Here is a 13,578-nt window from a genome sequence, read left to right as displayed (position 1 = left end):
GGTTTTAAAGGCTGCATTACAGTAAAGTGATGTCATTTTCTGAACTTACCAGACTGTTCTAGCTGTTCTATTATTTGCCTTTACCCACTTAGTCATTATATCCACATTACTGATGATTATTTATCAAAAATCTCATTGTGTAAATATTTTGTGAAATCACCAATAGTCATCCCTACAATATTGTCGCAATATCGATATCGAGGTATTTGGTCAAAAATATCATATTTGATTTTGCCCAGCCCTAATTATTATTTACTTCTTTCATTTTTTTTTATTATTGTCCTTACTTACCAATTTTTATCTTTCTTTCTACATTGCATTTGCCCTGTGTATGAAATGTGCTATATAAATAAAGTTTGCCTAATAGAGCAAATGGGTATTATGTAAGGGTCAAGCTGGTCACTATTGCGAAGTATGTCCAACTAGGTGATTCTTGCTTCTTTTGTGATTACGGCCAGCTCACTGTACATCATCCTGCTTATTACTCAGCTACTTACCACAGATATTATTTGACACGAAATATTGATTTTAAATAATTTTATTACAAGCTAGGACTGTCTGCGGTAACCAAGGAGGAGGCTAGCATGTTTTTGGCACAAGGTGTCGCCAGTTAATTTGACTTCTTGACTGTGGAGTGATATGATTAAATGCGAAAACAGCAGTCTGTTACTATGTAATATGTTCATTGGCCAATCAGAATTGGGTATTCAACAAACCAATGTAATAATTAAACATATTTAACTGACAATTACTCAGACATATTTAGTGGAAATGTATGAACGACAATGAAAAATGTCCAGCAAATAGCAGCTGTAGTATCAGTGGAAGCAGAATTTACTGAAACATGAGGAAATGTGAGAACATGACTAGAACAGGACAGTGCGATGTTAACATAGTTTTACTGATGAACATAAATAAATAAATAAACAAATTTTAGGAAATTAGTAGGCTAATAAAATGTTGGTTTGAAATGTCTTTGTTGTGACAGCAGACCAGACAATGTTCAAAATCAATGAGGCATGCAGCATTGGTGCTGCTAACGTCAAACTAAATGGTGGTTTTGTAAAATACAGTAGTTGGGGAAACATCACCATAATTAAATAGTTGGCAGGGCTGAAAAGCATGACGACTGTATCACCATGTGTGTAACTGAACACCCTTTATGGTAATTTTGAGATTTATATTTCCAATTCAGAAAACAAAATCTCTCTATCATTTGAAAAGGTCTTGACCAATACAAACACAAAGTTCAACAAACTTTGGTTTTACAGTGCAAATGTCACTGAAGATGACACAAGTAGCTGTATCTGTCAAAATATAGCACTTTATATTCAAATGGATTCGACAAAAACAGTAGAACGAATGATAAATTATAAATAAAATACACTCTTTGGCCTTTTGTTTTCAATTTTCTTGTGCTGACTGGGTTTATCAGCACCTTCATCTGATATAGCACTGACTCACAACGACCCATCAATAATACTGTCACGTCACACAGCACATGCCAGTACAGTCTCATTAACAAATTGATTGGCAAAAACCTTTAACGGCAACATTCTCCCACAAGCCATAGCTGCATTTTAGACTGAAAACTTAAACTGAAAAAACCCAAAGCAAATTTGAATGCAGCCGAATCACCACTGAAGTCACAGTTATTTCATTTTGCTGTTAGACTACATTAATCCATTTAAAATGTAGACTTGCCAAGTCATATGCACTGAAGCAGTGACTACAAGTAACAGCTATTGTGTGCAAGGGAGAAATATAAGGAGTGTTGCCATTGCACAAATACCTTGCTAGGGGTTTGGTACAATATCAGCACCCTTGGGTTTTCCATTGGAACAATTGGTCATACCTGTTACTCTCCATCACGGTTATTTTACCATTAGTTGCTGCATTACAAAATCACACGTGTCGTTTCTAACATGTGCAACGTTATTTGACCATTAGTTGCTACTAATGGTGGTTTCGTCTGTATATTAAAGCATGAATTATGGCCAACATTAGCAAACATGAAAGAAAAATAACAACTTGCCCATTAATAATCAATAATAATCAATCATTGGAAGACTCTTTAATTTATTTTAGTGGATGAGGGGTGCTTTTGATGTTCAGGAAGCCAATTTAATCGCTCCGACCCAGATGCTAGAAACACACCTACTTCTCATTTTATTTTTTGTAACATTTCAAAAGCTTCTATAAAATTCACATTACAGTTTGATGGAAACATACTGTAGCTATAGATTGCGTGTCACAGACGTAATGAAGACATCCTCCCCAGCTCCCTTTGAAATGTTTGGATGCCTTATCAACAGGCTTCTTGCATACCTGAACTGAAAGCACATTGGAACTAGGCAACAGTGAACATGTCATTCCCCACAAATGATGCAGGAACCCCTTGGGCCCATCAGTAACAAGATGCATCATCCCTCCAAAAATTGGACTGGTAGTTAAGCAGTTATGGTCTTTCAGAGTTAGAAATTTTGGCCTTTAATAACGTCCCCATCAGGCCAAGCAGTGTAATATTTTTAAACACCAGAACAAAGTGCAAACACGCATCAGCCCTCCAAGTTCCATCAAAATCAGACAAGTGATGTAGCAGTTAAGTTTTAAAATTTTGACCTTAAATTATAGCCTCCCCATCAGGCCAATCAATGGATTTTTTAAATGCTGGAACACTGTGCAACATTGCATCATCCCTCAAAGTTTCATCAAAACCAGACCAGTGGTGTATGAGATATCACCTGAGATATCATGTTGATGGACGGATGGACATACAAAGCCCTGTCCACTGCCCACACCCCCATTTCATTGCATACCGCATGATGCCAGCATGAGTACAGCACAGTGGACCTGTGCAGTGGAAAAACCAAAAACCATGATAGTGCCAGAGTGCTCTCCAACTGTAAAAACAGTTCCATCCATCACCTTTTCCCCTAACAATAATAATAATAATAATAACAGGGGAAAAGCAGGACATGAGGATTTTAAACGAATACACCAATTATTTTTTAAGCTTGTCCCATTGGTCAGCTTTACCATTATGTGAAGAGAAAATGGCCACCAAAATAATCCATTGTCTCCAGCAGATCACTGGCTCTGGTCCTGCTAACACTTTAGCACTATGTTGAGTGATAGCTGGCTCTATGCTAACAATTACTACTATTAACTACTATCACTCAACATAATGTATGGTAAAGTGTTAGCATGGAGCCTTCTATCACTTCTTATAGTCTATGCTAAAGTGTTAGCGTGGAGCCATCACTTAACATAGTGTATGCTAAAGTGTTAGCGTGGAGCCTACTATCACTCAACATAGTGTATGCTAAAGTGTTAGCATGGAGCCTATTATCACTCAACATAGTGTATGCTAAAGCTAAAATTAGCATGGAGCACCGGAGTCAATGATGTACACATGGATGATTTTGGTGTCCACGTTCTCATCACTTAACAGCTAAGTTGAATGGGACAATCTCTCACAAGTTTGATGTATTTCTTTGAATGAGGATGGTATCTCTTTGACTTGTCAGGGTAAAGTTCAGTTACTTTTGGGTGACTGATATGTGATGTCACCAGCTCTCAGTGTGGGTTGTTGAGGACTCCATTAGTCATAGTCTGTTTGCTCCACCTCCTCTGACTGAGGAGTTTGCGATTCTGTTGAACCTTCACTCGAACATCGAAGACTTCCTGGATGGCTTTCTTGAAACAGTGGAAGTTGTAGTCGATGAGTCCTGTAAGGCACAAAGAAAAGGCAGAGTTAATGTATATGAGTATACATTCAAAATAGTGTTTTTCCCACGGCGCCGCCAAGGGCAAATTCAGGTCAGTCAGTCAGTCAGTCAGTCAGTCAGGTAATGCTTAATGAGATGATGCGCTTCGATGACCTCTAGAGGTTACTGTATTCTCCATAGAAGAGATGAAGGCAGCTGATCAACTAGGGAGCTGAGATCTAATTCAAATAAACACATAATAATCTGATCATTAATTAGATCTATTATGTTTTCGCCATGAGTGCACTTATTATTGAGCTTACAAAGCATGGTAGAGTATGTAGATAACGTATCTTTTAAATAATTTCTGTTATCTTAAATTGAAAGAAATTACGTAATTTTTTTCCTCCATTTGATTTATCAGTTTCATAATCTCATGCTCACTATCTCTAATTATTGTGTATTGTATTATGAGTGTACTGGACCAAATGTGTGCACTGTTCAATCCTCATGATATTTTTTGCAATTAAATGGGAAGAAGTTGTAAAATACGCCAATTCTTTGGTAATTTTCCACAGACTTCAAAGTGTCAAAGGAAATGAAAATATCAGGGAATTATATTTTAATGTTGGGTAGACTCAGTAATAATTTGAAACTCAATATGATACAGATATTCCATATATGTGACCTGGAAATACAGGTAGATGTCACTTTATGAAGGTGCCTGATTAAGAGATGCTAATTATACTATCTCAATTATCAAGCTCAAATTTAATGCTCATGACAGTCAAAACACAATTTACAGCAATACAATAACAGATCCAACTCAAAAAATAAAGTGAATAAAAATTGGACAGGGCATAAACAATTGTATGACAAAGGACACATTTATTAAAAGTAAAGTTTATTTTGAAGTGCTGCAAGGCAAGATTCACAAAGACAGTGTGAGAAGTGTAGACGCAAAATTCTCCTGCAACACTAGATTAGACAGGGAGATACAGATGCATAATAAATATTTCTTTAGATAGACATACATTAATTGCTTCTACAGTCATGAAATAGGCTTACATGATGAGATTTAATTGTCAGGAATGCTGAAAAAGCACATATTAAACCGTAGTAGCTGTATATATTGTCATATGGAGAATTCAGGCATTAACAGACCGAGTGATTGAGATGAAGATAATCTCTTTATGTATTTACATAACACCAGCATTTAACTAATTTGTTTCAATTGTGTACAGTATCTGAACTTCAGGTGGACCTCAAGACGTTAAGTGAGCACAAAAGTGTTATCATGGAGCACCTGAGCCAAGGATCTACCAGGGACACATGAATGATTTTGGTGTCTATGTTCTCATCACTTACCAGATAAGTTGATCGATGGGACAATCTACTAAAAGCTTGGTGCATTCCTTTAAAGGAAAATTACCCCGTCTGTCAGTTATCATCAATCTGCGATGTTCAATGCATTCCAGGCGTTATTTTGTGATGAAGTGCTGTAATCTATTTTTTTGGCGCACCCACTTTCCCTCAACCTGCCTTATCTACTTCTACTTAGTTTTGTGAGTTCCTCCGTTTCCCAGAATGCCTTTCAACAACCTCCAAAGAAGTGGGATCTCTGTGCTGTACATGTAGGTGGACAGAGCGGCAGCGAAATACGTTTTCCAGTCAAAAAAAAAATAAGAGTGGAGAGAGGATAAAACAGTGGTGTACCACGTTGTGTTGTTCAAATTACATTCTGGCCTATTGAGGCTACTGTCGGTGGAGAAATTGGTATCTCAGCCTCTTCTATGATGGATTTCTCCCTGAATGAATTTCAGTTTAAAATGGTGGGTCTAGAAAGAAGCCCTTGCTCTTTGATTCAGAGGGACTGACACTGGTGTTTTAGGTAGTTGAAAAATGTTCTGCTGTCAAACTCCATTGTAGCTGCACAGGAAATATCTGGATGTGGTGCAACGTCTTCTACATTTGGCCAGTTATCCACGGGAATAAGACAAATACACAACCAAACACCAAATGGATCCAGAAATGCTAGGTACATTGTTTAACTGTTTTAGAGTGGATTTTTCCTTTAAAGAGCAACAAAACCCCAAACCCAAATTTGTGGTGAAGCCTGACATCAAATGGTGTAAAGTAGGGAACTGAATTGGCCATCTGCTATTGGCTGGTCTTTGGTGCCAGGTGATGTCGCCACCTGTTGTACTCTATAGAGGGTGACATTATCTGGCACCAAAAACCAGTTCAGTACCCTTCTTTTCACCATTAGGTGTCAGGCTTCACCAAAGATTTGGGTGTGATTTAGTTACTCTTTAAGCTCAATAATCATCTCTAATTACGTTCAAGGGTCATCCATCCCCCATCATTGAGCTGTTGACTGAGACTGGTGATGTCATTGTACCTAACAGAATACCGCAGAACAGAACCTCTTCAGTTTCCATGCAGAATTAAAGGTGACGAACCATCCTTAGCAGAGCATTTATCTGAATTATCCACAATGTGACAGTGGAAAATAGCTGCTTTGAAATGTGCTCCTTTCAAACGTGGCCTTGTCTTCTTGATATTAGTGAGGTGCTGCCACTATCCAGGTTCAGTCCCAGCAGCAGAGACACTGACAGGTTTTGGGGCAAGAAAGTACAGAGAGAGTGTTTGATCACAAAAACCAAGGTAAATATGATTTCACAGAGAGAAAATTAGCAGGAAAGAAAAGATGGTACCATCGGAAGAAATGTCTTTAATGGGCAAATCTGATGAAGCAGGGATGCCAAACATCTAGGTCTATAAGTCTATGAGTTTCAGTGTGCGGCAAATCTAATCTGTATTGACTGTACAATTTGTGCCACTGTGTACGCATATTCATATTAAATTAGTGGGCTGTGAGTTAATTAACACAGCCAGAAATCAACTAGAAATCTTGTTTAATCGAATTGTGAGAATTCATTTCCGATCCTTAATGTATCAACAGACTGTGTTATGACGTTTGTTTCAATTTTGTCTAAATATGCCTCTACCGGCAATCGACTTAATGAATTGACTGGCTTGAAGTTGAGGTGAAAAAGTGCATCATGGCTTATGTTCGACACCAAGAAACAGACTGTGACATGAATGCTGATATATGAACTAGAGAGAGACATACATTAGAATTCAAAGTGACTCCTCAGCCAGATTGCTGAACTAAAAATGCATTCATGCAAAAATAATTGTTAACACTGCAATAATGGTAAACAGTAATGTTGGGGGTTTGGGGCTGGGAAGGATATAATATGGATATTAAAGGTCCCATATTCTACACTTTCCAGCGTTTTATTTTCTGTCTTGAGGTCCATTAAAAGCTGTTTGTGTGGTGTCATGTACCAAAAACACTCTCAATCCATTTTGTACGCATCTCTCTGAGCCTCACAAAGAACAGGTTGTTTTTGTTGCTGTGTCTTTAAGGCTCATTAACATTAAAGACCCTCTGTTCTGATTGGCTAACCGTTTCAAGAGTGAAACGTGAGACACCACAGACCCGGCAGCTACAGGTAGGGAAAACTCCGGTCAACTGCTTTGAAAAAACACTTTGTTATCCTATTATTTGCGAGGCTTGCGAGGCGGGCAATGGGCAGTGGCCCCACTGGCATCCACGCTGGTGTATGTTTCTTTTGAATGCACACCAGTATGTGTATTTTTGTTTAGAGCATTCCTGGTGGCAGCAACATCTCATTCAAAGAACAGTCTGGTCAGCCTATGTTGTGGGGCTGATACTGCTCAATCCTGTCACGGTGTGTCTACAGAATCCCCGTACATATGGAATATGCAACTAGGTGGAGAGATAGTCTCGATACAATAGAGAATGGAAGGTTACAGATGTACCCATGGTTCTCTGAGTGAAGAGGCTATCTCTCCAGCTCGAGGCTGCCCTGTTAAAATTATAACCAATGATAGTGTGGGGCACAGGTGCTCTTATACTGTACACATGGAATATGTAACTGGGCGGAGAGAGAGAGAGTCTCTTCCCTCAGAGAACCATCGTTAGGCTACATATGTAACCTTCCGATATATACACACTGTACTGTTGACTCGCAGGCAAATACTTGTCAGAAAACATGATTTTGTTTCGCCTGTATACATCATCCAAGAGTCTTTGCTTCATGTTGCTGGCAGCTGGCAGCCCCTTACACTTTTCTCCTCTCCTGGCCAGCAAACACTGAGGCAACAATGAAGCCTGCAGGTAGAGTGGAACGTTTACAAGGTCACTAGCACTCAGAGCTGCTGCTTAGCCCAAAAAACTGTCAAACTGGGCAAAATAGATGCTGTTAGTCTGCACTCACAAGCCAGGATGTGTGTTCCTTTAGAGAGTTTTGATTTTTTTGGAGGGAAGAGCACAGCTCTTTGGGGAGGCTAGCTAGGCTGCTGTCACTTCACTCACTGGTGTAACTGAACTTTAGCAAGCATGTTCAGGATTTCTGGAGTGCTTAGTATTGCAATAAAGTTGGGTTATCAAGTTAAATGGGTATATTTCTGGCTTTTGATTTGTTTTCAGTTTATTTATGCATGTACCATTTATGACCATGTACAATGTTAAACATGTTACCATTTGATGTTTTGTACCAGATTTAGCTTAGAGCTCATTTTCATCTGCAGTCCCTTGGCAATTGAAAACATACGTATATACAGTCCACACAATTACAAACACTCAACGCTACCACATAATACACAAAACTCTGAAGTGTACAGAATTAAAAAAACAGTGCAAAGTGCATGTACTTTAAAGATTATGTCAGTTACAGTCTGCAAAAGAGTTGTTGCATGTTTGGTTAGCTTTAAGCCAGATTTTTAATTTGGTTTTGTCCAATCTGCCCTCATTTGCCCTCGAATTGCTCAAAACAGTACAATATATATTTTTAAATATCACTGTGCAATGTTCCTTGGTTCATTTTCTCCATCCGCTTAATCCTGTTCAGAGTCATGGGGGGCTGGAGTCTATCCCAGCATGCAGTGGGTGGACGACAGGCAGACACCCTGGACAGGTTTCCAGTCCATCACAGGACTAACACAGATAGACACTCACATTCATACCTGAGGACAATTTAGAGCGACAGTCATTATCCTACACCAACATTCTTTCTACCTTTCCTGTCACTCTCTTATAAAGCAGAAATGCCAAATAATTTTGAAAAAACGGCTAATCCTCTCTTCTCTTCTTTCAGAGGTGCAGCCTGTAGTTTGACAGTGGTCACATCACTTATGCAAATACTCCATGAAACATTCTTATCAGAGAAGGATTAGCCATTTGGAATAATAAACCTGCCAAACATCTAAATGTACTTGTTGATAGGAAAGCCAAATATAATTTATTACAGCCCAGAATGATGAATGTTGAGCAAAAAGGCAAGTTCTGCAAACCTAATTTTATCTATATTGGAGCAATATTATAACATTGTAAAACATATGTAATCAGGAATACAAGAGATGCATCATTGCATTATTCTTTCATACACACACACTGCACACAAGCATTTCAACAGACAGTCACTTTTGCAGGGATGGACGGATTGTTATAAGGGACTGAATCTGTGACCTTATGGTTACAAGGTCAACCTCATCTCCCCACCTAGCCATGCCTCTACAGCAGTGGGTCTCAAACTGGGTTCTGGGGACTTCTATGAGCCGTAGATGGGGTTCTAAAATGTCCCCAACTAAATGAGAAGTAGTTTCATTTTAATTTCTAGAATTGAATTCTATTTAAATTATTCAAGTTATTCAACACTACACTGAACAAAAATATAAACACAACACTTGGTTTTGCTCCCATTTTTCATGAGTTGAAATGAAAGATCTAAGACTTTTTCTACACACACAAAAGGCTTATTTCTCTCAAATTTTGTTCACAAATTTGTTTAAATCTGTGTTAGTGAGCACTTCTCCTTTGCCAAGATAATCCTGCACATTTCAGAGTGGCCTTTTATTGTGACCAGCCCAAGGCACACCTGTGCAATAATCATGCTGTTTAATCAGCATCTTGATATGCCACACCTGTCAGGTGGATGGATTATCTTGGCAAAGGAGAAGTGCTCACTAACACGGATTTAAACAAATTTGTGAACAAAATTTGAGAGAAATAAGCCCTTTGTGTGCATAGAAAAAGTCTTAGATCTTTTATTTCAACTCATGAAAAATGGGAGCAAAAACAAAAGCGTTGCGTTTATATTTTTGTTCAGTATAGTTAGATAGTGTGTTAGCAGGTGCGGAAAGCTTAAATAGACCGCCTTATTGAGAGGGGGGCGCTTGACGAGAGTTGTATGAGTAGTGTGTGTATCGTGTGACTGCAGTGTGACTCAAGTCGTCCGCCTGCAACTAGCTTCGCAGGCTTCGATTCATAAATCAACTACTCATAGTTGTTTTTGATAATTGTTTTGTATATTGAATACAACTACAGATGTAAAATATAACATCCAATCCAGTCAAAATGGGTATTTTCACTAGTGGGCTTGCCTTAAAGGAACATTCCACCAAGGACCTTTCCTGTGTTAACAGAATAGAGTTTGACTGAGCAGAGTAGAATAGTAGAATGAGCTGAGAACCTGTGGGCTGTTTCACAAAGTTAGATTACCGGTTAAGATAGGCTTACTTCAGTAAGTCTGTCTTATTTTCAGGAAATGTGGTTCGACAAGTTAAGTTAAGTTAAGTTAAGAATGTATCCTTCCAGACTAGCCTGGTCCCAGTCAGGCAAGATTTCAGGCTTAGCCTCAACTCCAGCTGAACCAATCTAAAGTCTTTTTACAGCTCTTTGTATTCTATTTTCTATTGGTCACCAATAGTCTAATTTAGATTACAAAATAGTATAGCTCTTTTCAGGAGATTTTGTTAAATTGTACACTGAGCATTTTCACCATTTGCACTTGTTTTAAATGCTATATGTAAAGAATTAAAGGAATGAAACAGACACTAATAAGAAAGTTTAAGATTTAAAAAAAACTGTAAACTAAAAGAGGCTAACTTAAAGAGTATGAAGGGCATTTAAAACAGTATTTGAACATCACAGCTCTCTCTCGAAGTGCCACTCTTTTCCATTGTAAATCAGCAAGGGCAGAGGGGGGCGGATTTCATTCAGACGATAAAGACTGTTGATTTGTTTATTGTATTTTATTCAGGCAAGCAACAAAATGTTAAATCGTTATGTGCCAGACTGCAAGGGTCAAACATTTTTTCACCATCTCCCTGGAAACAATAAACTTCGACAACAATGGCTGAAAGCAACTGTGAACAGCAACAGCCTCAGGCACAGCTACAGAGAAGCTGGAAAATGTGCAATTGTGTAGCAAGCACTTTCCTTGGGAGGATTTTGCATTTCTGAGATCAATGGGTCAAAGACTGGAATTCTGGTAACTGAGCCTAAAGCTTCACAAGAGAACATGATTACAAAACTGAAGCCAGTGACAGAGAACATAATCTCCCATATCACTAGCAGGCATCACTCAGTAATGCTACTGCTAGAGTTTTAACTGGAACCAGAAGGAGAGCATGCATTACTCCTGTTTTAAAGTCCCCACACTGGTTACCAGTTAATTTTAGAATTTAATTTTAATTTTTAACTTTCAAATAGTAGACATTATTAAATGCAAGGTTAAGACGTACTTGTTTAGCCTTGCTTTTTCTTAGAACTATTATTTGACTTATCTTATTTCATTTTATTGCAAGTCTCTCACACTTAATTTTTTATCTGTATTTTATTATTTTATCTGTATTGTAGCTTTATTTTTTTTATTGTATTCTTAATTGTATTTTAACTGTATTTGACTTTATTTTCTTAATTTTAATCTGAACACATTGCATTTGTTTGCACAAAAATATATAAGTGCTATATATTAATAAATGTTGATTGATTGATTGATTGATGTTACATTTATTTATATAGCATTATTCATACAGAATACATAGAACTACAACTAAATACAACTAAAAGTGCTTTACATAAAGTACATTGATTAAAACAATAAATTGATTAAAAACAGTAAACGGATTAAAACCATTACATTACATTAAAATGGATTAAAACCATTACAGTCCAGCATATGAATGACCCTCTATGCCAATGACAACAGCAATTCTAAAATACAAACATACATATTGGTGATTCTATTATAGAGTTTTATGGTATTGGTAAGACTATGTTGTGTTACCAAGGTATGGTTGTCAATTCTACCCTCAACCCAAAAAGACCCCACTGGTTCACCACCACCATCAGAAAGTTTGATGGCAAGCACGGATGCAGAGGCCCTGTAGCAGCCAATAATGTAATAACTACCATTAATGTAATAACTGCCAATAACTATCTAACTAGTAATAATTTTTCCGTTCTTAATGTAATAAAAGTCGATAATGTAATAACTGGCCAATAATGTAATACATTTTCTGAACCAATAACGTAATAACTTTTTGCGCATAATGTAATAAGTTATTACATTTGTTATTACAATGTGACATATTGGCTGGTTATTACATTATTAGCTGGGTTAATAAAAAAAATCATGAAAAAAATCATGAAAATGTAATAACTGGAGCCGATAATGTAATAATATACTTATATCACTTTATTTAAGTTTTAATTATTGGCTATAAAGTGTCACACTTCCATGACACTTATCCTTACTGTTGCCTCTTTCAAATAGCAGCTCAAAAACCTGACCACACACACACACACACACACACACACACACACACACACATTAGGAATTATGACTATTATTATTAATATATTATTTGTTTGTGGTACATTAATCGGTTGGTGAGAACTAAGTCTTCGACACAAGCTCTGAAGGACCAGGGTTGAAGATTAATTTGAGATGCAGCTCAGCACTGTGTGTCAAGTTTTTCTAGTAATAAATCTGTAATAAACATTGCGTTTTGGTTAGGCGTCTATTCAAATTTTGAAAGTTTAGAGTGTATTATAAAGAATTTTCTCCAGTTTAGATGGAATTTTTCCTAAGGATTTTTCAGATTCAGATTTATACTTTTTAACAGATGAGTGTCAGTGAATATCCACCCACTTTTCTGCTGCTGATTGAGCCACACCTGGTGCCAATTTTGTTATCACTAGGTAGCTCTATATAAGCAAGCCCTTCTACTTGGCTCTATATGCCCTGATTCATCAGACTGTATAGTTGAAATGCGTTGGTGTAGCCCATACAATAAAGGCTTTTTAACTTTTTCAGCAAAGAAATGTGCCTTGGAATTTTTTTGGAGGATCAGCGATCCCAGCCACTAGAGATGAGCTGTATTCCCTTCTCTGTCTATTGGACATCTGTCTTGTGTTTGATACCTCTAGCATTTTGACTAGTCATAATGTAAAAAAAGATATCGTAAATTATCATTTTGACTAGTTATAATGTAATAAACGATATCTTAAATTAGCATTTTGACTAGTCATAATGTAATAAAAGATATCTTAAATCATCATTTTGACTAGTTATAATGTAATAAACAATATCTTAAATTAGCATTTTGACTAGTCATAATGTAAAAAAAGATATCTTAAATGAGCATTTTGACAGGTCATAATGTAATGAGAGATATCTTAAATGCTAATGCTGCAGCAGCTGTAGTAGTAGCAGCAGCAGCAGCAGCAGTGTTGTTGCTTGCCACTACTGACTAAAACCACGCAGCTTAAAGGTCCTGCTGGCATTCCCTGGAGCCCCTGGTAAAGCTCTTACTGTGGACTTTGACAAGGCTACAACCCTGTTTTTGTTTTTGTTAATTTTTCTTTTTTTTGTTAATTTTTGTTTAATTTTTGTTCATTTTGCTAGTTTGGACTGGGTGGCGGGTTTGCGTCTCTTTGTACCAACCATCAGCTCTTCAGTGAAGCGGGTCTCTTGGTACCCACCACCGG

General features: G+C 37.4%; 1 protein-coding gene across 1 annotated transcript in view; it reads right to left on the bottom strand.

Annotated features, from left to right (window-relative positions):
• Positions 1–1,829: 1,829 nt before the first annotated feature.
• The window catches only part of rragd (ras-related GTP binding D), a 50,745-nt gene continuing 38,996 nt past the window's right edge, over positions 1,830–13,578 (bottom strand). Inside the window, exon 7 of the mRNA XM_071512819.1 lies at positions 1,830–3,731. Coding sequence (XP_071368920.1) covers positions 3,580–3,731 — 152 coding nt within the window. The 3' untranslated portion in view covers positions 1,830–3,579. The remainder of the gene's footprint in view (positions 3,732–13,578) is intronic.

This window comes from Centroberyx affinis, unplaced genomic scaffold, assembly GCF_046629955.1.
Source record: "Centroberyx affinis isolate AG114_WGS23_722 - 3 ecotype Tasmania unplaced genomic scaffold, CSIRO-AGI_Caff_v1 ptg006555l_1, whole genome shotgun sequence".
In the NCBI taxonomy this organism is placed as follows: Eukaryota; Metazoa; Chordata; class Actinopteri; order Beryciformes; family Berycidae; genus Centroberyx; species Centroberyx affinis.
Note: the sequence above shows the minus strand (reverse complement) of the source record. Positions and strands in the feature narration are given on the sequence as shown.